Below are 25029 nucleotides of genomic sequence, written 5' to 3'. Positions count from 1 at the left end.
TATCATCTCGTAACTGAAAACAGGATATTTTTTCAGTATAGTTCAGTGAATGGTAGAAAACTGGATACTAAATGAGCCACAGTCATTCAACAAATTAGGAACCGCTTAGAAATCTTGAAAAAGGTAAAATGGCTATCAAGATTCCTACAATAGAAACAAAAAAAATTCCTACAATATGAGTTATTAAAAAAAATGAATGTTTTTTTTTATGAAAAAGAGATTTTAAGTCAATGTGACATAACAAGATGTTTAAACACACCAAAAATATAAGCCTCGATGCACCGCGTGATGACGAACGATACCAACTCTGCCCCGCGAAAGGCACCATCCTACACGATTATGAAGTGTGATATTTTTTCAGTGCAAACAAAACAAAAAGACACAAAACGACTGGATACTTTTTTCTCCTCAACATTATTTAGATTTATTCCGCACGCACACACACGTGCACGTGGCATTTTGTTATACACTTTTTGAATGCATTTTTATTTTAGGATTTCGATTAACGATACTTTTTTGTTTATCTTTTCTTCTTATTAGCACTATGATTTAGCGATTACGATAAATGTTTATGTGAGTGGGTTTTCTACTTGAAACGTTTCTGTTTTTTTTCTTTCTCGTCTTTGTTTTCAAACATTCCTTACATCCAGTGGAAGAAACTTTAAAAAAATCTTAATGCGTCATCATTGGTGCAGTGTGGATGCACCCGGTCCAAATGATTGATGATGAGAGAATAGATGTGGAACGTATAAAACTAGCACATGAAGATTATATAAATGAAATATGTATTCATATTAGCAAATTAGGGAAATCAAAGCAGAAACAAAAAAAAGGGGAAACAAATAAAATAAAAACGACAAAAATAATAGGCAAAAAGGAATGATAACAGTTTGGAACGTCGATCCGCAAAGTGTCGCAAAAGATTTATCTACCTTTAAACTAATACTAATTTAGTGATTCATAGGAGCAATTTTTAAATTGAAGACGACGCGCGCGAGCAGCTCTGCGCGTATTTTAGCCCAGTATTTAATCGACTTGCGGAGAATCTTCAAAAAACAACAACACAAAAAGCAAAGGAAACCCCACAACTACAACTCTACTACGACGGTGTGTAATCAATAAAGTTTTCAAGTAGACGAAAGCAAATTTTTGTCGAGTGTTTGTGTTTTACTCTTTCAATTCTCACTATAAATCTGTATTATTCTGTAATATATTATTTATAATTCATCATTTTTGCCTATAGTGTGTAGTGTGTTTTTGTCTTCATCTGCCTCATCTTTCTTACACGATTCCTCCTCACTTCCATAACACTGAGACGGAATTCAACCCCCATTTTCTTCTCCCCACACCACCTTAAACCTTCTTGCTGGTCGAGAGCGGGTTCTGCTTCAGCTGCAGGATGATCGAGCGCATCCGCGAGATGTCCTTGCTCGACTTGTTCGTCTTGGGGTTAAAGTCGCACAGCTTGGCGATGCGCTCCCACTCCGTGCCCGGCTCGATCTCGTCCGTCTCCGCCACGAACTGCTTCTCGGCGTTTCTGTTTGTTGCAATTGGACGATTTGAAGGAGTAAAGAGTAAGATTAGCAAATATTTAAGATTTTTTTCCCCGTGAGGGGACCGCTTCCAGTATTCAACACGTAGCAGCAACACATTCAGGGTGCAGAAAATTTGGGTTTTTATTTCGAGGGGGCGGAAACAAGGCGGAAAAGGGAATCTACTACAAACTACGGAAAGCATATTTACAGCAAGATAGAAAGAGGGAGAGAGAATAGAGGTTTACTTGTTTGTGTAACACAATGTTCAAAATGCAAATGTACAATATTTACAACATGATTGTTTAAATTTGTCGAATAACCAATTTCACGATCACATGATTTTTTTTAAATCTTGCAAATGTTCAACAAGTAAATTTTTGCAATTCCGTCGTGAAACTACTTACTTTATCTGTCATTCTTGAACGACGAAATAGCCTACTTTTCTTTACCAAAAATAACAGAATCGAATAGCAACACATTTCAAAATAAATGCTGAAAAGGTTCTACTTTTCAGCACTGAAATGGGTGCTGAAAAGTTGAACTTTTCAGCACTTGTTTCGAAAAGTAACACTTTTCAACTTTTCTTTTTTTGAATCAAACGATTTATTGACAAAATACATGAAAATCTATATATATAAAAAATTTCGACGGTTTTGTTCGAACGCGAATCAGTTCAATACGGAGCGTTGGATCGAGGTGCTTTTTGTTGCGTTGTTTTCGTATAAGCCCAAGGAAGGTTCTTACTAGAGGGTGACGAGCGGGAATTCCCGGGAAAATCGACCATTTTTGGACCTCTCGATTCCCGGGAAATTCGGTCGAGACTCCCGGGAAATTTTAAACTTAAACTATTGAAGCAAAATTATATAAACTAATCAAGAATTATTTGAAAAATTCAAAATTGTTTAGAACATTGGATGTTTAATGTTCGATGTTCAAGTTCGAATAAACTAGTGTTTCTCTAATCTTTCTATTCATATTTTTTTTTTAATTTTAACTTGTCAAAAATTCCAATAACTATAATAGAGAGAAGACAAAAAAAATTTGGACCCCAAAATTTACCTTAAAACATTTTTTGAAGTTACACCCTAGAAATGAAATTTAATGTTTTTTTTTTTATAAATCCAGTGTTTTTTTAATGTCCTATAAGATATTGGGTTTCATATGTTTATAGGACGTTATAAAAAACTCTAGAAATATTTTTTTTATTTATTGTTTCTAAGAGGTTAAAGCTTTTTCAAAATAAGTTCAAATTCCATATCTTTTCTCGAGCATAGCAATGCTTATATATATATTTTTTAATTCTTAGTACCTACCTAATTTCGCTGTATCAAGGTAATTTCTTTTTCTGTGTAAAAGGCCATTTTATGTTTCACATCAACCTCAATATTAATTATGTTTTGTAAAAAAAAACTCTGGAGCGGTAATTTTTGTAAAGTTAAGATTCGCCAATTGTAAAAACTCCAGTTTTCCTGATAACTGTAAATATGTATATCTTAAATTAAAATTTAAAATTGACCTTAAAAATTATGAAAAAAGTTTAAATTGTTGTTTTGAGTCGTTATTTATCATATTGCAAGAATCTCGATACTGGGAAATTATATATTAGCTATGTTTTTACATCACAAAAATTTAATAATAAGAAGTTCTTGGAACAAGTTTGTACAACATTTGAAAAATCACTCAGTGCGAATTATGATTCGTAAACATTTTAAACTATTAAAGTAAACTATATAGTTCCTCTAAATTATGAGGATACTTAATTTGACGAATGAGTAACGAATTTTATACTTTTCTTTTTAAATTATGCCACTATTGGCATAGTAAAAAAAACTCCCGGGTCCCGGGAATTCCCGGGAAATAGCCAAATTCAACTCTCGATTCCCGGGAAATTGAAAATCTCGAGAATCGTCACCCTCTAGTTTTTACGATAACTAATTGACACTTTGGCCATAGAGTTATCTACGTGCGCATGTATTGCGTGTACGTACACGAAAAAAAGTGAGGTTAAATTTTGTACCAGCCAGCAAAACAAATGGTGTGCTAGTGTGTGTGAGATCGGGCTTAGATAGCTCTATTGTATGGAGAAAGTTACGTAAAATCATATTTTGATCACAGGAGGCTGAATAAGCAAAAAATCAAAAAACGTCAACAAACGAAAAAAAAGCAGAACGAAGTTTGTCGGGTAAGGCTTGTTTGACATAAAATTTCACTCAATGGGTGTTTTTCGGAATTGCAAAAAATGTTGTATGGAACTCGTTGCAAAACTTGATTTTACTACACTGGAAAAAAATAATACACGGTAAAAAAATTTGATGATTTTTTTATTTAACTTTTTATCACTAAAACTTGATTTACAAAAAAACACTATTTTTATTTTTTTTTATTTTTTTGATATAGTTTAGAGGACATAAAATGCCAACTTTTCTGAAATTTCCAGGTTGTGCAAAAAATCATTGACCGAGTTGTGAATTTTTTAATCAATACTAATTTTTTCAAAAAATCGAAATTTTGGTCGTAAAAATTTTTTAAATTTATTTTTCGATGTAAAATCAAATTTGCAATCAAAAAGTACTTCAGTGAAATTTTAATAAAGTGCACCGTTTTCAAGTTATAGCCATATTTAAGTGACTTTTTTGAAAATAGTCGCAGTTTTTCATTTTTTTAAATTAGTGCACATGTTTGCCCAGTTTTGAAAAAAATATTTTTGAAAAGCTGAGAAAATTCTCTATATTTTGCTTCTTCGGATTTTGTTGATACGACCTTTAGTTGCTGAGATATTGCAATGCAAAGGTTTATAAACAGGAAAATTGATGTTTTCTAAGTCTCACCCAAACAACCCACCATTTTCTATCGTCAATATCTCAGCAACTAATGGTCCGATTTTCAATGTTAAGAGATGAAACATTTGTGAAATTTTCCGATCTTTTCGAAAAAAATATTTTCAAAATTTTCAAATCAAGACTAACATTTCAAAAAGACCAAACATTCAATATTACGCCCATTTGATTTGTTAGTCTTGATTTAAAATTTTTGAAAACATTTTTTTCGAAAAGATCGGAAAATTTCACGAATGTTTCATATTTTAACATTGTAAATCGGACCATTAGTTGCTGAGATATCGACATTAGAAAATGGTGGGTTGTTTGGGTGAGACTTAGAAAACATCAATTTTCCTGTTTATAAACCTTTGCATTGCAATATCTCAGCAACTAAAGGTCGTATCAACAAAATCCGAAGAAGCAAAATATAGAGAATTTTCTCAGCTTTTCAAAAATATTTTTTTCAAAACTGGGCAAACATGTGCACTGATTTGAAAAAATGAAAAACTGCGACTATTTTCAAAAATGTCACTTAAATATGGCTATAACTTGAAAACGGTGCACTTTATTAAAATTTCACTGAAGTACTTTTTGATTGCAAATTTGATTTTACATCGAAAAATAAATTTAAAAAATTTTTACGACCAAAATTTCGATTTTTTGAAAAAATTAGTATTGATTCAAAAATTCATAACTCGGTCAATGATTTTTTGCACAACCTGCAAATTTCAGAAAAGTTGGCATTTTATGTCCTCTAAACTATATCAAAAAATAAAAAAAAAATAAAAATAGTGTTTTTTGTAAATCAAGTTTTAGTGATAAAAAGTTAAATAAAAAAAATCATCAAATTTTTTTACCGTGTATTATTTTTTTCCAGTGTTGTCCATATCCATACCAACAACTTTGCCCAAGACACCAAATCAATCAAAAAATTCCTTCAAAAGATACAGATTTTTGAATTTTCATACATCATTTTTGTATGGACATCTGCCAAATTTGTATGGAAAATTATTATTGGACATCGAATGCCAACTTTTCAGAAATTTCCAGAATGGGCAAATAATCTTCGACCGAGTTATGAATTTTTGAATCAATACTGAAGAAGGTTGAGGATCAAGCTAAACAACCTTTGTAGATTATTGATTTTATGTTAGGCCGTTGCAAATATTTTTCAAAGTTTATGTTGACATTGATTTATATGCGTTGAAAACATTTAAATTTAATTATAAATTCTGAAAAGCAAATTTCATGCTACAATTTGTTGGAAATTCAATCAATCATATTTTTACCATAGACCCTACCCTAGACAAATGTTGAGCCCCTTATATATTTACCTTATTGTTTGACATTTCAACAATTTTTTTGCACACATTTATGCTAACAAATTATACCCAAAAGCATGCTTTAAAAACAAAATAATTTGAATTGTTTTGCAATAAAAATATAGGTTCATAAGTCAACGATGCAGTTTACTTCGCAATCAATAAAATCACCTAAACTTCCCAGCTCGAGATATTATTTTGTATTTCTTTTCTCGAGCTTGAGAGTCTAAATTATAATAAAAAAAAATCAAAAATATTTACAAAAACAACCATTTGATGAAACAGTCTCAAAACAAAGAAGAAAAAAATAAATCTCGCAGGAAACAAGACCAAATTACAAGTGCAACGATTACAATACAAAACTCTCGCTAACTGGAAGGCGGCGCACACGTTCGACCAACCGATCAAACAAAATACAAAAAACAAAATGGGGCGTTATTCAGTGAGATGCATGGTTGTGTATGTGGGTGTTCCGTGTAATCTGCCCATGGCCAACAACGCCTTCCAGAATCTATTGGTTGGTCGTTGTGTAAGAAGAGAGAGAGAGAGAGTGTGTGTGAGACAAATACACTACTACTTACTTGGCCGATTCCCTGCAAGCGAGTGGGCGCGCACGCGATTTGTCATGATCATTTTTTTTATTTTTTCGGTTAGGATTTTTTATTGTTTACAAAAAATGGGGATATTTTTTTAGCGCAGCGCGAGAGACGATATAAAGATATAAAAAACGGTTAGATAATAGAGAAGTGAGGAAAGAGAGGAGACGGTACACAGTTAGAAATTTTGAAAAATAAAGGAATAAAAAGAAATGATTTGTTCACAAACATCACACAACAAAGTTACAGCGATTGCGTTGCGTTTGTTGGTTAGCGATATTGGGTGAATGATGGCGATGGAATTTTAAGGAATAAATTAACAAAACTAAAATAGTACAGAAAGAACTGCATAAAATACAGATGGTTTTAAACTCAAAAGCACAATACTCCATTAAAAGAAGACCGTTTTGTATCACAACAAAAAATACAGAAGAGTAGACGTAAAAAATACATTCCAACTGTTGTGAGTTTTCTTTCATAAAAACAAGACTAAAAATATTCACGACTTGACAAAGTAAAAAAAAAAAATTTGGTTTGAATTTAATAATTTAATAAATTTCAATTATATAAAATTTCAAGAATTTTAAGATTTTTGTTTTACATTTTATTTTTATTTTTTTCAAAAATTATTAGGATTTTACAACATTTTACAATTTTGAATTGAATAAAGATTTTTTTAAGGAGTTCAAAAATTTGAAAATGTTCATGGATTATAAAAATCTTTATCTTATTTTAAGCTATTTAATTTTGAGAATTTTAAGAATTTTTAGAATTTTAAGAATTCTAGGAACTTTAAGAATTTTAATATTTTTAGGAATTTTAATAATTTAAAAAAGTTTAATAATTTTAAGAAGTTTAAGAAGTTTATAAATTTTAAGAATTTTCAATTTTTTAAGAATTTTCAATTTTTTAAGAATTTTATGATTTTAAAGAGTTTTATGAGTTTTAACAATTTTATGATTTTAAAAAGTTTTAGGAGTTTTAAGAGTTAAGTATTTAAAAAGTTTTAAGAGATTTAAAATTTTAAAATTTTAGAATTTCAGAATTTTAGAATTTTAGAATTTAAGAATTTAAGAATTTTAGAATTTAAGAATTTTAGAATTTAAGAATTTAAGAATTTAAGAATTTTAGAATTTTAGAATTTTAGAATTTTAGAATTTTAGAATTTTAGATTTTTCGATTTTTAGAATTTTAGAATTTTAGAATTTTAGAATTTTAGAATTTTAGAATTTTAGAATTTTAGAATTTTAGAATTTTAGAATTTTAGAATTTTAGAATTTTAGAATTTTAGAATTTTAAAATTTAAGAATTTCAGGATTTTAGAATTTTAGAATTTTAGAATTTTAGAATTTTAGAATTTTAGAATTTTAAAATTTAAGAATTTCAGGATTTTAGAATTTTAGAATTTTAGAATTTTAGAATTTTAGAATTTTAGAATTTTAGAATTTTAGAATTTTAGAATTTTAGAATTTTAGAATTTTAGAATTTTAGAATTTTAGAATTTTAGAATTTTAGAATTTTAGAATTTTAGAATTTTAGAATTTTAGAATTTTAGAATTTTAGAATTTTAGAATTTTAGAATTTTAGAATTTTAAAATTTAAGAATTTTAGGATTTTAGAATTTTAGAATTTCAGGATTTTAAAATTTTAGAATTTTAGAATTTTTGAATTTTTGAATTTTAGAATTTTAGAATTTCAGAATTTAATAATTTAAGAATTTTAGAATTTTAGAATTTTAGAATTTTAAAATTTTAGAATTTTAGAATTCTAGAATTTTAGAATTTTAGAATTTTCAGGTTTTTAGAATTTTAGAATTTCAGGTTTTTAGAATTTTAGAATTTCAGAATTTTAGAATTTTAGAATTTTAGAATTTCAGGTTTTTAGAATTTGAGAATTTTAGAATTTTAGAATTTTAAAATTTTAGAATTTTAATTTTTTAATTTCAGAATTTTAGAATTTAGGAAATTTAAGTTCAAGAATGTTTGTGTTGAAGAATATTAAAATCTGAGATTTTTGTTTTCAAATCTGTTAACTGTTGGAGTGTGTTTTTTCGTCCAAAAAACCCTTAAAAGTAGAACTTATCGCAGATCCCTCAAAATCATAGCAATACTCAAGAAAGAGAAAAGGGGAAAAATGTGTCATGAGCCCTAAACTTAAACCTCCCCAACCCTCAACACCCACCTGTTTGCGGACTTGGTCTTCGAGATGGCCTCCTCGTGGTGCTTGTACCAATCCTCCAGCTCCTTGCGGGCCTGCTCCCGCAGTTCCTCCCGCTTCCGCTCCTCCTCGCGGTCCTTCTCCTCGAGGCGCGTCTTCTGGTCCTCGCGCCACTTGCGGATCTTTTCCGGCTCCTCCGTCACTTGCTTCGGCACTGGAAGATGAGTTTCCGGAAGGTATTAGATTTTTTTTTGAAAGGGGGATTTATGGTATGCTTTTTTTGAGAAATAGAAGTTCAAACGGGGATTGATTTCAAAGTATTTGAAAGAGAGGGAAGAGATTCCGAATTGTAGTAGCGTGTTCTTTTTTCTTTAATTTGAAATGTCGACGAGATCCGGAAACGTGAAGATATTATAATTAGAGCAAAAGTGAAGAGATAAAACATAGTGCGAGTGTAGAGTTGAAATTAGGAAAGAAAAAAATAAAACAAAATGTCTTACCTGTGTACCCTGAAAAATCATCATTACCATCGTCTAAAGGAGTGTGAAAAGAATCATGTTTATACAATTTGTCAGAAACAAAGTTTTGTTAAAACTAATGCGAAACGAAAATGCTTAAAAATATTGGTGGAAAAAAACAAAAAATGGAGGAAGGGGGAAACACTGGACAGAACAAAAACACGGAAAACATTCGAAAGAGTAAACAAAAGTTAATCAAACTCATCAAGTTTTGCACGAAACAGTACGATTGTCAATACGAACCTTCTGAGCATTGTCGAAGGAGAGCCGACAGTTTCGGGTAAGTTTTTATTTACAATACTACTGCTTTAATGGGGGATAACTTTTGACAGGAAAATGTTACGGCCATATCGATTGTTAGTGAAGCATTCGTTTGGAAATTATAAAGCAACTTTGAGTCAAAATCTATCGCTTAAACCAGAGATTCAATCACACCTTTTTCATCGTGTAAGCGATAAAGCTCGCAAGACCTAGTTTGGTGCCAACAGGGAAGAAAAAAAATCGCTGGAATCGTGCCGACCAAAACTTTTTTTGTTTTTTCGAAGTTTTCATTTTTAGAGATCGATTGAGTTCCTGGTTTAAACTTTGAGGTTACGAACATGCTTGTCATGCACTACAACACTTAGTTTGCTCTACGCTAAGAATTTCAACAAATCAAAATTAGTGTAAATTAAACCAGAAATGTATTCTTAAAACGAGTTAAGAGAGAGTAGTTCTGCAAGTGTTAGCACGCACAGTAGGAGAGATGTTCGATTTCTTGTTATGATGATAACAAAACAGGGAGAGAGAGACAAATTGGGTTCACCATTTATTCAAGTTAAAATTTTAAGGGGAGAATTATGTGACGGACGCTTTTGGAAATGGGGAACGAACTTTCTTGGGGAATGAAGGGGGAAGGGGTGGTTAAATTACCTTCGTTGTTACTAGGATAACCGTCCGCGTCCAGATCGGCCGGGGCACCAAAATCCGGCAGACCGCTGGCCCCGCCGTTGGCGGCCGAATCGGCGGCATTGATCATTTCAAAGCTGCCCGTCTCTTCGAACTCTAGTCCCCCTAGTGCATCTGTGTTGTTTGTTTGTTTTACAAGTTGGTAATTTTGTTCAAGCAAAACGTCGTCCAATCGTCGTCAATTGTTTGTTGTTGTTAGTATATGTTTTGTTGTTGAGTTGGCAAAACAAAATCAAACCAAATACGGTGTAGTACACAGAATTAAAAAAATGGAAAGAAGCAAAATAGTATTCGGTTAAACATCGGTTCGGTTCACCATGCTAGAGAAATAAAGGGGGCGGGGAGGGTAAGCTCGATACTGTTAGCGGGGAAATTGTTAGTTGAAAAAGAAAGAAAATATAAACTTGAACGTGTTCTAGGAAGAAACAACGCTTGCTACAGCTTGAAAATATATTTTGCCTAAGATCATAACTGTTTCAATATCAGTCAGATTTCTTCATGTTATTTTGCAAATCTTGCCAATGAGCAGATATCTTTCGATAATTCTTCGTTCGTGTTTTGAGAGTTTTCTGTAATCCTGAATCTATGCAAATCCATATGACCACATAGGGTTGAACCGCGTTCAGATTCGCGTTACTTTTGATCAGATTTACCGAATGCGTACTGACGATGAAGATGGCCGACCGTCCAAACGTGCTCTTCCTCACAGTACCATCGTGGATCACTTCAATTCCAACGGCCGTTGCCGTACGAACTCCTTGCAGCTACGTTCAAACTTGTTTATGTTGGTTATCGTCTTTGCATTCTCTTGAAGCTGGTTGTAAAGTTTAAATCCTTTGTAAAACAGCAAGTTCTGTGTGAATGCTTCTTTCCAGTCATGCAATCTGGGATCGTCAGCTTTTCTAGTTTCATACTCATCTGGTACTCTCGGCATTTTTGGAGGATTTGGCGTAGCAAAAAGATTTGGTCCATCGTCGATTTCCGCTCCACGAAACCGGCTTGGTACGTACCAACGAAATCCTTTGCTCGCTCCGACAGAAGATGATCTGAGACAGCACTTTGTACGGTAGTTCTCACATTCCAAATTGTCCCCGTTCTTGTAGACCGGGCATATAACTCCTTCTTTCCACTCCTCCGGTAGCTGTTCTGAGTTCCAGACCTTGACTATCAGCCGCTGCAGATAGGTCGCCAGCTTGTCCGGACCTATATTTAGTATTCCGCCTCTGGGCCGTTCAGGCGCTCGTCCTTATTCCGACACATCTCGGCTTGCGGCATGAAGCCGTTCCGGGATTTGCTGAGCTTCTTGTAGAACTTGCGCGTTTCATTAGAGCGATACAGCTGTTCCATGTCCTGGCACTCCAATTCTTCCAGGCGGCGCTTCTTATCCCGGAAGAGATGGGTTAGCTGTCTTCGCAACTGTTTGTACGTCTCCTTGTTCCCCAGAGGAGCTTTAGCGAGCTCAGCCTCGTCAGGCAACGCAGCTTCGAGTTCCCGCGCGTACTGGGTAGCGACCTCGTGTTCCTTGAGTCGCTCCAAGTTATACCGCTGCGGGTGACGGTACCGGATCTTGTTGACCTTGGATAGGCGTTGGCGAAGCTTTGCCACCACCAGGTAGTGGTCCGAGTCGATGTTCGTGCCACGTTAGGTTCTGACGTCGATTATGTCCGAAAAGTGCCGACCATCGATGAGAACATGTTCGATTTGCGTTGCTTAGGTTGCTTCGATGAACTTGCTCTTTCTATTATTTGTGTTCCATATGTTAACTGTTTGTAACCCCTCAGCAAACGGAAGAAAGAGATGTAAACTACTCAAAATCAAGCTTTTATCTACAGACGGAACAGTGAGTTGTTTCATTAAGGAAGAAATTATGCTACCATTTACAAGAGAAAGGCTTTTTGTGTGGGGGCGTTTCGAACTGATAACAAGCTACTGATAGGAAAAAAATGACAACAAGAGCAGCGGAAGCTCTCCGAAAATTACGCGAAAGCACACTAAGCTCAGAAGAGGGAGAGGAAAGAGACCAAAATTATGTTAATTGAATTAATCGATAAATTAAATCTCCAGAAAGTGGCCAGAAGGAAAACTAATGAAGCAATTCTTTAATAGAAAGAGGGCTATTAACAAAAGAAAACGGAAAATAAACCAGCTCAAAAGTATTTAGATAAAACAAGAGATTAAAACAACAATCATCGCGAATGACTGAAGTTTGAGCTTTTTTTTATCCTTCAATGAGTGGTGGTGGCGCTGCGGACGATGATTGTACCTGATCTTGCTTGAGTCACGTCATCGCTTGCTGCGTCTCCATTTCCTGCGACGACCGGGGGAATTTCGTCCTCCAACCCAGCGAGAGCGTTCTGCTCGCGGGCCAAAAACTCCGCCGCCGGGTCGACCTCGGTCTGCTCGAAGTTTCCGTCACCGAAGGCGTCCATTGCGGGTGCGATTTCTGGGTGAAAATTCACGAAAAAACGGGCGGAGCAGCGTTAACGCGAGCAAATTTTTCGCTTCCTTCCAACAGTGACAAATTACTTGCAAGTGACAGTTCTCTGCGAGAGGAGGAGGATGAGAGCTGTCAAAAAATGAAGAATGTTGCGCGACATTGGCGCGTCGTTCGCAAACTACGTGACGCAACGTGGAAAATATCTCAGCAACCCTTGAATGTCCAAGCGCACTTTTTCCAGTTGACATCTCGCGCGCGTTGAAAACTAGAAAAAATGGCCTCCGAGCAACCGGAAGTGGACCCGCCAAGGCGAACCCGCAGCCAGACGGCATTCTTCCGGCGATATTTGACGCTATGCAAGGCGAAAAATGTCCAGCCGTTGGGCGAGCTGATCGGAACTTGTGGTGATGGTGCCGCGGCCGCGATGTGCCGCAAGCGGCCACGAGATGGCGCCCGGAAGTTGTACCCGTCGATTGAGTTTTACGGCGATCGGTTCAAGGAGGCGGACTGGCAACTGGTGATCGGAGCGCTGGCCGAGGACACCACGCTGCAGATGGTGGCCATTCGGCTGAGGAAGGTTTTTGATGGGCGTAAGTCGGTTTACTCAAATTGAAATCACCACTTTTTAATATCGATATTTCAACAGTCCTCGAAAACAGCGATTTTCGTCCGGATGTCCCCCTTATTGAGCAACCCGTCATCCTGACCAAGCGATTGTTCTCACGACTCATCGATTCGTTGACTCAATTTCTGATCCTCAACCAAAAAGTTCGCATTTTGACGCTCGAGGCACTCCCAATTCAAGGACCGTACATGAGTTCGCTGGTTGATGTAGGTTTTAAAACCACATATTTTTCAGAACAATTTCCTAACCCCAATTATCTACCCACAGGGCCTCCAGCAGAACCTCTCCATCACCGAGCTGAGCCTGGCGCGGTCCGCCATCAAGGACGACGGCTGCAAGGCGGTCTGCCGTGCGATCATGAACCTACCGAAGATCGTTACACTCAACCTGACCGCGTGCCACCTATCAATGGCGGGCTGCTGTGCCGTGGCCGAGTTGGTGCGCTTTCAGAAAATCCAACGCTTTGCCGAAAGCTGGGAGTGTTCGCTGCGGTACCGGGAAATCGACACCGGTAAGATGCAGGGACTGCGGCACATTTTACTCAACGGGAATCCCGCCATAGGGGATGGCGGGCTGTGCGAGCTGACCGAGCAGCTCAAAGACGACGAGTGGATCCGACAGATACAGTTTCGCAACTGCGGGCTGACTGATGAGGGAGCGAAATTTCTAGTCGATTGCCTTAACATTAACAAAACTATCAAGGAATTTGATATTCGTGGCAATGCTGGGATTTCTGTGCAAATGTGCAATGAGATTCTTACGAAACTGGGCGTTGACGTCGATTCTTCCGACAGTAGTTTGTCGATGACAAACAGAAGGCCGAAAGGACCGCCGAGAATGAAGCCTTCCGAGCAGATTAGATGCTTGCAGCAACAGCTGTCGGCCGAACAGTATCGTTGCGCACAGCTGCAGGTGCTCGTTGAACAGCTACGTTCGCACCAAAATGAATACATGGTGCAGATGAACAAGTTGAAGCAAGATTTCAACCGTATTTCGGATGAGTAAGTTTAAATAACAAATCTCCAAAACTATAGACTCAAATATTTCCACTTAAAGGCGCGAAGACCTGCAGAGACGAGTACAGCGTTTGGAAAGCAGCAGACCAGCTACCAGAAAGCTCAAGCTTCGCAAGAGCAAAAGTGAAAGCAATCCTGCGCTGCTTTTCACCCGGAATGATCCAACCCACGCTACGAACAGCGCGATAAAATCGGAAATGACGCTCCGTTGGCTCCAGGATCGGCACACGGCAAGACCTGGAAGCGCGCAGACCGTGCGAAGATCGCACGTGCTCGAGCGTACGATTGGGGATGGCGTGCCGAACGTCCCCGCACTGCAAGATATCGCTGAGGTTGACGAAGAGGTTGTTGTGATGCAGAAAAATTACATCGAAGGAGGATTCGGAGATGTGGGAATGGAACAGGTCAAACCAGTTATTAAGGTGGGGCCAGTTGGGGGTGATATCGGTGACGGAATCGATGTGGTCGATTTCTTCAACGATATTGGCGATGCTGCCGATCAGTGGCAACACGAAGACGACGAGATGTCTACGGACGATGAGGAGGATGAATTTGGTGATTTGACTAATTCAATTTCTGGAGCGGATCTGTTGAATTTGATGGCCAAGAAAAAATCCGTAGAAAGTTTGAGTGACGCACAGTCGTGCGTGCAGTCCTTATTTCGAAACGTTTACAAGGATGAAGAGTGAAATTAGTTTATTTTGAAACAACAATATTCAAGTAAATTTTGCGTCAGGAAAATCGGTGTTTCGGAACCAAAATAAAATATCAATAAATCAAACAAACACTTCTATTTAGGCATTTACCTGCACAACCAACGAACACTCGTCACACCCGATGTAGCAGCTCTCGTCCGGCCCAAGCCCGTCCGGCAGCACGTACAGCCCTCCGCAGCGGCACGTGTGATAGTAGTAGTCTTCCTCTTCCTCGTGCCGAAACTCGGCCCTAGTGAGTGTCTCGTTAACAAAGTACTCCTCACGGCACGTGCTCTGCATCAGCTCGGCATCGTACACTCGTCGGGCCTGGTCATCCCGCAGGACTTTCCACGCTTCGTCGATCCGGATGAAGCTGTCGTTGGAGTTCGGTTCCTCTGGAGCTGGGTGCGATAACCGTTTGTCTGGGTGGAAGCGGAGGGCTAACGCTTGGTAAGCTCGGCGAATTTCGTCAAAAGACGCGTTCTGCGCTACGTTTAGAACCTGAAGGTGCAAATAATGCCAAAAAAATAAAAAATTAATAAGATGCATTTTTTCAAATTTACTGTCCCGCTAACCCTTTTAAAAAATATTCATTTTTCTACTATCTTTATTTTTAAGCTAAAACATAATTGGAATATATAAAATTGATATACTGAAAATCAAAAAACTTCGTAAACAAAAAAAAATCTCAAATTATAAAAAAAAAAAATTCTCAATTGGGTCCTAAAATGAAGCTTAGATTGCTGATATTATTGTTTAAAGCGATGAAGCTTATTTTTCTGAGTACAATGACCCTTTGTACGGCCACAAAGAGTTTAAAATGGATTTTTAAATCAATTTTGAAAAATTATCCTCGCGGTCCTTCTTGACAGAAAAGCTCCTACTTGACAGCTCGTTCCAAGGGGACCATAGTTGATCCATCGAATAAATGTTGTCTTGTCAATTTTTTTTTTTTTTTTGCATTAAAATGAAAAAAGTGATCAGAAATGGTTTTTGATCACGTTTTTGATCGTGTTTTTTACCGTTGTACATAAAAATTGACATAGGGCTTTAGTACCCAATTCTAAATGGTACCCGATTTGAACGGAAGTTTGACAGTTTGTTCAATAAGAAATTGGCTGAACCCCGGCAGCAATTGGTCCTATGCCTTTTTTTATGTACAACGGTAAAAGTCACGATTAAAAACCATTTCTGATCACTTTTTTTTATTTTAATGCAAAAAATAAATTGACAAGACAACATTTTTTCGATGGATCAACTATGGTCCCCTTAATGTTTGATCGCTGTCAAGTAGAACCTTTTCTGTCAAGAAGAGCCGTGAAGTAAATTTTTAAAAATTGAATTAAAAATCCATTTTAAATCCTTTGCGGTCGTACAAAGGGGCATTGTTAAGGCTACCAACTGTACGGATTTTTTCCTTACCGTACGGATTTTCGACCCTCTCCGCGGATTTTAAACAGGCCGGAATTTTTGTACGGAATTTTTCGCATAGTACGGATTTGTACGGAATTTTAACAAATTTATAATAGTTTTTTTGATTGGGTCAAAGCTTTTGCTAATTAGACACTAATTCCCTAATTCCAAATTTATCTAAATAATTGAGCATGAGCATGAGCATGAGCATGAGAGACCACCCATGGTTGTCCTTCTCCGTTGCTGAACAGGACCATAATATCCCATCAGCACAACCGGTCACACGCTTCAACGATCAAATGATGTTTCCCTTATCAACAGCATGCATGAATGCGCTGAAAAGATAAAACATCACGATCATCAAAACTAGAGCTGGTGCGAATAGGACACAGTCGTTGGCCACCAACGGCGCCCGCCATGTCAGTTTGTAGATCTCGAGGGAATGGGACGGGAATGTTAGTTAGCACAGGCTGCTACCAAGGGTGGGTTCTATACGATATCCACACCCCCGCGTGTGCCGGCAAACTACTTCTACTTGGGATTTTGTTAGTGGGTAAGGGTAATGGCCAGGATTCAACATAGAGGATGATGATGCGACCCAATAATCAATAAATTTTGTTTAATGGTGTGATGTATTATGCATTCTCAAGGCAAACAGTCGGAGTATGCGGATGAGACTATTCCCGGTTATTTGGTGTTGAGTTTAGCATAAATGATTTAATCTTAGACAGCCGGCTGTGGAAAGATAAAACCAACTAAAATGCGAAAACGCGAAAACGCCCGGATCGAAATACACGCACAATCGGGGGGACAACAAAGACGGAAACGGCAACGAAAATCCTGCGTGATGACCGCGACGCACACCGTTCAAATTCTCCAACTCAACTGTCAAACATCCCGAAACCGCCCGGATCGAAATACACACACAATCGGGGGGACAACAAAGACGGAAACGGCAACGAAAATCCTGCGCGAGGACCGCGACGCACACCGTTAAAATTCTCCAACTCAACTGTCAAGCATTCAGAAACCGCCCGGATCGAAATACACACACAATCGGGGGGACAACAAAGACGGAAACGGCAACGAAAATCCTGCGTGATGACCGCGACGCACACCGTTCAAATTCTCCAACTCAACTGTCAAGCATCCCGAAACCGCCCGGATCGAAATACACACACAATCGGGGGGACAACAAAGACGGAAACGGCAACGAAAATCCTGCGTGATGACCGCGCCGCACACCGTTCAAATTCTCCAACTCAACTGTCAAACATCCCGAAACCGCCCGGATCGAAATACACACACAATCGGGGGGACAACAAAGACGGAAACGGCAACGAAAATCCTGCGTGATGACCGCGCCGCACACCGTTCAAATTCTCCAACTCAACTGTCAAACATCCCGAAACCGCCCGGATCGAAATACACACACAATCGGGGGGACAACAAAGACGGAAACGGCAACGAAAATCCTGCGCGAGGACCGCGACGCACACCGTTCAAATTCTCCAACTCAACTGTCAAACATCCCGAAACCGCCCGGATCGAAATACACACACAATCGGGGGGACAACAAAGACGGAAACGGCAACGAAAATCCTGCGTGATGACCGCGACGCACACCGTTCAAATTCTCCAACTCAACTGTCAAGCATCCCGAAACCGCCCGGATCGAAATACACACACAATCGGGGGGACAACAAAGACGGAAACGGCAACGAAAATCCTGCGTGATGACCGCGACGCACACCGTTCAAATTCTCCAACTCAACTGTCAAACATCCCGAAACCGCCCGGATCGAAATACACACACAATCGGGGGGACAACAAAGACGGAAACGGCAACGAAAATCCTGCGCGAGGACCGCGACGCACACCGTTAAAATTCTCCAACTCAACTGTCAAGCATCCCGAAACCGCCCGGATCGAAATACACACACAATCGGGGGGACAACAAAGACGGAAACGGCAACGAAAATCCTGCGTGATGACCGCGACGCACACCGTTCAAATTCTCCAACTCAACTGTCAAACATCCCGAAACCGCCCGGATCGAAATACACACACAATCGGGGGGACAACAAAGACGGAAACGGCAACGAAAATCCTGCGTGATGACCGCGACGCACACCGTTCAAATTCTCCAACTCAACTGTCAAACATCCCGAAACCGCCCGGATCGAAATACACACACAATCGGGGGGACAACAAAGACGGAAACGGCAACGAAAATCCTGCGTGATGACCGCGCCGCACACCGTTCAAATTCTCCAACTCAACTGTCAAGCATCCCGAAACCGCCCGGATCGAAATACACACACAATCGGGGGGACAACAAAGACGGAAACGGCAACGAAAATCCTGCGTGATGACCGCGACGCACACCGTTCAAATTCTCCAACTCAACTGTCAAACATCCCGAAACCGCCCGGATCGAAATACACACACAATCGGGGGGACAACAAAGACGGAAACGGCAACGAAAATCCTGCGTGATGACCGCGACGCACACCGTTCAAATTCTCCAACTCAACTGTCAAACATCCCGAAACCGCCCGGATCGAAATACACACACAATCGGGGGGACAACAAAGACGGAAACGGCAACGAAAATCCTGCGTGATGACCGCGCCGCACACCGTTCAAATTCTCCAACTCAACTGTCAAGCATTCCGAAACCGCCCGGATCGAAATACACACACAATCGGGGGGACAACAAAGACGGAAACGGCAACGAAAATCCTGCGTGATGACCGCGACGCACACCGTTCAAATTCTCCAACTCAACTGTCAAACATCCCGAAACCGCCCGGATCGAAATACACACACAATCGGGGGGACAACAAAGACGGAAACGGCAACGAAAATCCTGCGTGATGACCGCGACGCACACCGTTCAAATTCTCCAACTCAACTGTCAAGCATCCCGAAACCGCCCGGATCGAAATACACACACAATCGGGGGGACAACAAAGACGGAAACGGCAACGAAAATCCTGCGTGATGACCGCGACGCACACCGTTCAAATTCTCCAACTCAACTGTCAAACATCCCGAAACCGCCCGGATCGAAATACACACACAATCGGGGGGACAACAAAGACGGAAACGGCAACGAAAATCCTGCGTGATGACCGCGACGCACACCGTTCAAATTCTCCAACTCAACTGTCAAACATCCCGAAACCGCCCGGATCGAAATACACACACAATCGGGGGGACAACAAAGACGGAAACGGCAACGAAAATCCTGCGTGATGACCGCGACGCACACCGTTCAAATTCTCCAACTCAACTGTCAATTCCAAATTTATCTAAATAATTGGGTACTAAAGCCCTATGCCAATTTTTATGTACAACGGTAAAAAACACGATTAAAAACCATTTCTGATCACTATTTTTCATTTTAATGCAAAAAAAAATTTTGACAAGACAACATTTTTTCGATGGATCAACTATGGTCCCCTTGGAACGAGCTGTCAAGTAGAAGCTTTTCTGTCAAGAAGGACCGCGAGGTTAATTTTTCAAAATTGATTTAAAAATAAATTTTTAACTCTTTGTGGTCGTTCAACGGGTCATTGTACTCAGAAAAATAAGCTTTATCGCTGTAAACAATAATATCAGCAATCTAAGCTTCATTTTAGGACCCAATTCCTTGACATTTTTCGTTATACCATGGTGCCATGTCGGAAAAGTATACGGATTTGCTGCTCAGCAAGAGTTGGTATTGTGATTTCGGAAATAAATCGAAATAACAGCGCGAGTGTGTTTCATCTCGCGAAGCAATTTTGGGTTGTTTCTTTTCTGAGTGTATCTCAAATGTCACATTCAAAACCAAAACAAAATTTCGCCGCGGCACCAAACTGAAATTTCGCAAGTGGAGTTGCGAAGAGACTAGCGCCGCAACCAAAAAGGATCAAGGAACCGACCTCAAAGTTCTGCCAGGAATCGCTTTATGGGCGTGAATTTGATGTATAATTCCATGAAGTACAGCCTAAAAAGGCTGATTACGGCGAGCTCGGGTTTCAAAAGGTCAATCCAAATTTTATATTTTCATGAGCCCACTAAATCAGCAACCGGATCAACTCGTGACGGTACTAACGGACCAGATTGACGGTCACTCGGTAATTTTGTTGAGGCTAGATAGCAACCCAGCCCAAGATTGCGACCAAAACTTTTGATATTGTGTGTCTCCTCCTAAAGCTGGGAACAAACTCAAAATCATCACATGACCCAACGAAAACAATTCGGATGCTAGTTTGAACCTCTAATGTTCCGGAACATAAGATTTTAATCACTAATTAAACATAATTGTCCCAATTTTTCTTTAATCCAAGTAGAACTCCACGATTTTTTTCAACGACTCAAGCAAAACCAAGCAATCAAAATAAAAAAAGCTAACACACTGATTCAAAACAGTTTGCCAGATATTTCGCGACAGAAAATCGTCGCGAGAGTTAAACTCGCTTAATTCAGTTTAGTGCCGCGGCGACAATAGCCTTAGGCATTGTACTTACTCAGAAAAATAAGCTTTGAACAATAATATCACAAATTTAAGCTTAATTTCAGGACCCAATTGACAAAATTTCTAAATTTAGGAATAAATATTGCAAACGCCGTTTTTCCTGCCTCTATCTTATATTACAGAATATTAGACAACTTTGGAGCAATTTTCTAGGCATATTTTCATGTTATGTCAGAGTTTAAAATTTTGAGAAAAAAAATTGATTTAAAATTCTTAATGCTGTATGGAAATTTCTTGATATTTTGTTTTTTGGATTCCTATTTATTTTAAAATTTTTGATGTTTCAAATCATAGAAATGAGTTTAGAATTTTAGTAAATAGTTAAAAATAAATGAATTGGGTCCTTAAATGAAGCTTAGATTGCTGATATTATTGTTCACATCGATAAAGCTTATTTTTCTGAGTACAATGACCCTTTGTACGACCATAAAGAGCTTAAAATGGATTTTTAAATCAATTTTGAAAAATTAACCTCGCGGTCCTTCTTGACAGAAAAGCTCCTACTTGACAGCTCGTTCCAAGGGAACCATAGTTGATCCATTGAAAAAATGTTGTCTTGTCAATTTTTTTTTTGCATTAAAATGAAAAAAAAAGTGTTCAGAAATGGTTTTTGATCGTGTTTTTTACCGTTGTACATAAAAATTGACATAGGGCTTTAGTACCCAATTCCGATATTTTCATTTGTTTTTTTAATTTAAGAATTTTCAAGTGTCTGATCTAAGAATGTCAGGATTTTTTTATATTTTTGAATTAAAACTGCTGGATTTTAAAATTCTTGAACTTGGATTTTTTTGAATAAAAATTATTAGTTTTTTATTACTAAATTTTGGATTTTCTTAAATAAATAAAAAATACGTCGAACATTTCCCTCAGTGCTTACTCACCTCGTAGTGCGACATCTCTGCGACGTGACAACTCTGCGTAGCATCACCCTTTCCTTCACGATGCGACATCACCTGCCGTGTGTTGCACCGTCGATCTCCGCGGATTGAAAATTCTTTTGGAAGATTTTTCTCGGACAAATTTCGCAATTTCAGGTAACTTTGGGTGTTGATAAATGTTTGATTTTGCCTCACTTGCGTAACTTTCGAGCAGCTTTCAACTAACACCGTTTAATCGTTGTAGATTGTTGCGATCAAGCGGCAATTTTTGCGTTATTTCTCCCCCGCACACATGGTCGTTCTATTTACGTTCGGTCGCGGCTTGTTTACATCGCGCACTGCTTTGACAGCGAGAAATGTCATCGGTTCGATTTGCGACCAAAACAAAACATTCCAGAAGAAAAAAATCCTCTTCAGTTCAGCACCGTCGTCGTCGTCCTTCTCCGTGCGACCTTCACCGCCACCGCGCCCAGTTTTGACTCATCGTTGTTTTCGTAACTCTTCCAAAATAGGTTCCAGGATGAGCTCGTCGTCGCCGGAGGGTCAGGACATGCTGGATGCGCTGGCCTACAACTGCACGAAGCTGTCGAACGAGTTGTGGGAGGCTTCCGGACTGGGTGAGAAGCGCAAGCTGGTGACGGAATATCTGCGTACGGCGGACCGGGACGGGAAGAGCGTGCGGGACTTTAAGGAGGATTTGGACTGGTTTAACGTGACGGAGCCGCTCTCGTTTGAAAGCGCGTTGAAGGGGAAGATTGTGGTGCTGGATTTCTTCACGTATTGCTGCATCAACTGTATGCACATTTTGCCGGATTTGAAGCGGTTGGAGCATTTGTACTCGGTCGAGGATGGGCTGGTCGTTGTGGGAGTGCATAGCGCAAAGTTTGAGAATGAGAAAGATTCGGCGAACATCGCGGCGGCTGTTCAGCGGTACGAGATTAGCCATCCGGTGGTGAATGACAATGTGGCCTCGATGTGGCGCGCGCTGCGTGTCCAGTGTTGGCCAACGTTGATGATTTTGGGTCCGCGAGCGAATCCTCTGTTTGTGATTATGGGAGAAGGCCACTTTGACGACTTGAAGCTGTACGTTAGCACGGCGATGAAGTTCTACAAGGACAAGGGCGCGATTTTGAACCACTCGCTGCCGATGAACCTGGCCAGCAGCCAGGTCGAGACGAGTCACCTGCAGTTCCCGGGGAAGATTGCTTGCTCGTACCGGGAAGGGATTTCCGACGGGAACGACAATCCTCTGTACGCGATTTCCGACTCGGGAAACCATCGAATCCTGGTGGTCAACAGCGAGGGAACAGTTCTGCACCGCGTTGGCGGTAAAAAGTCTGGATTCGTCGATGGAGACTTCCGAAAGGCTCGCTTCAATGCGCCTCAGGGCTTGGCCTTCCAGAACGATGATGTCATCTTCGTCGCCGACAATGAAAATCACGCCATCCGGAGAATCGACCTGAAATCCAAACAAGTGACAACCGTCGCTGGGTCTGGTCAGCAGGGCTGCGACCGAATTGGCGGCAAAATTGGCCGCGACCAGATCATCTCCTCGCCGTGGGATGTGGCCGTGTATCGCACGCGCAATCTGGACATGTCCTTCCACTCGGACGAATCCAAGGTCCCACTGCGGGACGTCATCTTTATAGCTATGGCTGGCATTCACCAAATTTGGGCGATCTTCGAGGAGGAAACCATCTGGTGGAAGTTCAAAAAGTACCCCGCTGGAAGCTGCCTGGCGGTGGCCGGCAATGGGCGCGAAGAAAACAGGAACAACTCGTACCCGAACAATGCGGCGTTCGCCCAGCCTTCGGGACTGGCGCTGAATCGGGACGCGAAGGAGCTGTACTTGGCGGATAGTGAGAGCTCGTCGATCCGGAAGATGTCGCTGGCCGATGGGAAGGTGCTGGCGGTGGCCGGAGGAGACCGGAATCCATTGGTAAGTTTGGCCCCAAAAACATGTTCTTGAAATCGTTACATATTGTTCTCTCCTCGCAGGACCTCTTCTCGTTCGGCGACGTCGACGGCAAGCTGTACGCGGCCAAGCTCCAGCATCCGCTCGGAGTGGCGTACAACGCGCGCGACAATTGCATCTACGTGGCGGACACGTACAACCACAAGATCAAAAAGATCAACGCCTCGACGAACGTGGCCACCACGTGCACCTTCACCGACGAGGCCGGTTCCATCAAGCAGTTCAGCGAACCCGCCGGCCTCTGCCTGGACCCGTCCGGGCGCTACCTCTACATCGCCGACACCAACAACCACCAAATTGCCGTCGCCGACCTGACCGACAGCACCATCCGCCCGCTGAAGGTGCGCTTCGGAACGCAGCAGTCCGAGTCCGACCAGCCGGACAACCCCGGCGACACGTACACCTACGAAAACACCTTCAAAGTTCCGCCCGAGGGCGGTAAGGTCCTGCTCAAACTAGAATTCGGCTACCTCGAATCGAACGTCAAGCTGACCGAGGGCGCCCCCCAAAAGTGGTCCCTCGCGCTCCCGTCGGACAAGTGGCGCTGCGACACCATGGCCGGCACCATCAGCTCCCTGAACGACGGCCTCAACCTGACGGTGGGCGTCCCGAAAGGCGTCGAGGCGTCCCGGCCCGAGCAGGCCCAGGTCAACTTTAAGCTGAACCTGTGCGCCAACGAGGGCGTCTGCTTCCCGAAGGAGTTTGCCGTGGGGCTGAACTTTGCCCACGACGTGACAGGGACGGCCATCGTGAAGGGCAGCTTGATGGTGCAGATTGGCCGGAAGAGCGTGGTCGTTTCGAAGGAGTAGACCCAGTGTGCATTTGAGAATTATTTGACTCATTTTACATTGTTTTTTTTTCTTTTCTTTTTTCTCAATTGTTTGATTATGGAACACAATCAAAAATTTACAATTAACGTCTAAGTACCTTAACACAAACAACAAACTCACACCAGACACAAGCATCGTTAGTTGGATAGGACAGATTACACAGAGTTTAGCAGCTAATGCAGCTTTTTATACAAATTTACCAGTTATTTTTGATGATTATAACAACGAACGTAAATAAATAAATAAACTAATATATGTGAGCACAAAACAATTGTGTGTTTTCTTTTGTGTTTCTGTTAAGGTTTCCTTGCATAAGCGCGCGATCAAAAAAAATTTTAATCGGAAGAATCGAAGCATGCCATGAAGACGAAGAATACTACTTGCAGCGTGACTTGCAGGGTGGCCACTCAAGTCGGGAAATCGGAAAAGTCGGGAAAAAGTCGGGAATTCGCCAAAATCCGCCAAAAATCGGGAAAAAGTCGGGAATTTATGATTTTTTGTCAGAAAGTCGGAAAAAGTCGGGAATTTAAATTTAAGGTTCTTTTCACTATTTCAATACATTTGAGTATAGAAAAGCTGTTAAGCGCATTTCCGTAAAACTTCATCAATTCCAACTATCTTAGATGCATTCGAAAGGTCTTTTAAAGCCCTTCAAAATGTGCTATAGACATCCAGGATTGGTTTAACTTTTTCTCATAGCTTTTGCAAATTACTGTTAAAAATTGATTTTTTTA

The 25029-nt window shown here is 40.0% G+C and overlaps 4 protein-coding genes across 8 annotated transcripts; 2 read left to right on the top strand and 2 right to left on the bottom strand.

The window, feature by feature from the left end:
* Window positions 1-395: 395 nt before the first annotated feature.
* On the bottom strand, window positions 396-12435 carry LOC120421831 (clathrin light chain). Of its 4 annotated transcripts, XM_039585109.2 has the most exons (6): window positions 12159-12434; window positions 9860-10009; window positions 8930-8962; window positions 8454-8643; window positions 6258-6269; window positions 396-1537 (listed from the first exon to the last, which is right to left on the bottom strand). In XM_039585109.2, exons 1-6 carry the CDS (start codon window positions 12322-12324, stop codon window positions 1354-1356), a joined length of 735 nt encoding a protein of 244 aa, XP_039441043.1. In that variant the 5' UTR covers window positions 12325-12434; the 3' UTR covers window positions 396-1353. The 4 variants fall into 4 exon arrangements, with proteins under 4 accessions (XP_039441043.1, XP_039441046.1, XP_039441045.1 ...); XM_039585112.1 differs by lacking the exon at window positions 9860-10009 and having other exon boundaries at window positions 12159-12435; XM_039585111.1 differs by lacking the exon at window positions 8930-8962.
* A 40-nt stretch (window positions 12436-12475) lies between these two features.
* On the top strand, window positions 12476-14665 carry LOC120421830 (protein Cep78 homolog). Its single transcript, XM_039585107.2, has 4 exons — window positions 12476-12922; window positions 12979-13163; window positions 13225-13958; window positions 14014-14665. Exons 1-4 carry the CDS (start codon window positions 12607-12609, stop codon window positions 14660-14662), a joined length of 1884 nt encoding a protein of 627 aa, XP_039441041.1. The 5' UTR covers window positions 12476-12606; the 3' UTR covers window positions 14663-14665.
* Window positions 14666-14749: 84 nt separating this feature from the next.
* On the bottom strand, window positions 14750-21626 carry LOC120421832 (dnaJ homolog subfamily C member 24-like). The gene is made up of 2 exons (XM_039585113.2): window positions 21494-21626; window positions 14750-15169 (listed from the first exon to the last, which is right to left on the bottom strand). The coding sequence occupies exons 1-2, from the start codon at window positions 21560-21562 to the stop codon at window positions 14768-14770; spliced, it is 471 nt and encodes a 156-aa protein (XP_039441047.1). The 5' UTR covers window positions 21563-21626; the 3' UTR covers window positions 14750-14767.
* LOC120421829 (NHL repeat-containing protein 2) lies at window positions 21569-24567 on the top strand. 2 transcript variants are annotated; one of them, XM_039585106.2, is made up of 3 exons: window positions 21569-21646; window positions 22003-23429; window positions 23489-24567. In XM_039585106.2, the coding sequence occupies exons 2-3, from the start codon at window positions 22011-22013 to the stop codon at window positions 24272-24274; spliced, it is 2205 nt and encodes a 734-aa protein (XP_039441040.1). In that variant the 5' UTR covers window positions 21569-21646; window positions 22003-22010; the 3' UTR covers window positions 24275-24567. The 2 variants fall into 2 exon arrangements, with proteins under 2 accessions (XP_039441040.1, XP_039441039.1); XM_039585105.2 differs by lacking the exon at window positions 21569-21646 and having other exon boundaries at window positions 21858-23429.
* The last annotated feature ends 462 nt before the right edge of the window (window positions 24568-25029 follow it).

Source organism: Culex pipiens, chromosome 2, assembly GCF_016801865.2.
Source record: "Culex pipiens pallens isolate TS chromosome 2, TS_CPP_V2, whole genome shotgun sequence".
Lineage (NCBI taxonomy): Eukaryota > Metazoa > Arthropoda > Insecta > Diptera > Culicidae > Culex > Culex pipiens.
This window is presented reverse-complemented; position numbering and strand designations above follow the sequence as displayed.

What these genes read in the sequence shown, in the direction of transcription:
- LOC120421829 (XM_039585106.2), top strand. Translation starts at nt 22,011, where the DNA reads ATGAGCTCGTCGTCGCCGGAGGGTCAGGACATGCTGGATGCGCTGGCC. An exon ending in GAGGAGACCGGAATCCATTG is followed by an intron (nt 23,430 to 23,488) that starts GTAAGTTTGGCC and finishes CTCTCCTCGCAG; the next exon opens with GACCTCTTCTCGTTCGGCGA.
- LOC120421830 (XM_039585107.2), top strand. Translation starts at nt 12,607, where the DNA reads ATGGCCTCCGAGCAACCGGAAGTGGACCCGCCAAGGCGAACCCGCAGC. An exon ending in ACATGAGTTCGCTGGTTGAT is followed by an intron (nt 13,164 to 13,224) that starts GTAGGTTTTAAA and finishes ATCTACCCACAG; the next exon opens with GGCCTCCAGCAGAACCTCTC. An exon ending in TTCAACCGTATTTCGGATGA is followed by an intron (nt 13,959 to 14,013) that starts GTAAGTTTAAAT and finishes TTCCACTTAAAG; the next exon opens with GCGCGAAGACCTGCAGAGAC.
- LOC120421831 (XM_039585109.2), bottom strand. Translation starts at nt 12,324, where the DNA reads ATGGACGCCTTCGGTGACGGAAACTTCGAGCAGACCGAGGTCGACCCG. An exon ending in CGTGACTCAAGCAAGATCAG is followed by an intron (nt 10,010 to 12,158) that starts GTACAATCATCG and finishes CAAACAACACAG; the next exon opens with ATGCACTAGGGGGACTAGAG. An exon ending in TTATCCTAGTAACAACGAAG is followed by an intron (nt 8,963 to 9,859) that starts GTAATTTAACCA and finishes ACACTCCTTTAG; the next exon opens with ACGATGGTAATGATGATTTT.
- LOC120421832 (XM_039585113.2), bottom strand. Translation starts at nt 21,562, where the DNA reads ATGTCGCATCGTGAAGGAAAGGGTGATGCTACGCAGAGTTGTCACGTC. An exon ending in CAGAGATGTCGCACTACGAG is followed by an intron (nt 15,170 to 21,493) that starts GTGAGTAAGCAC and finishes TTGCACCTTCAG; the next exon opens with GTTCTAAACGTAGCGCAGAA.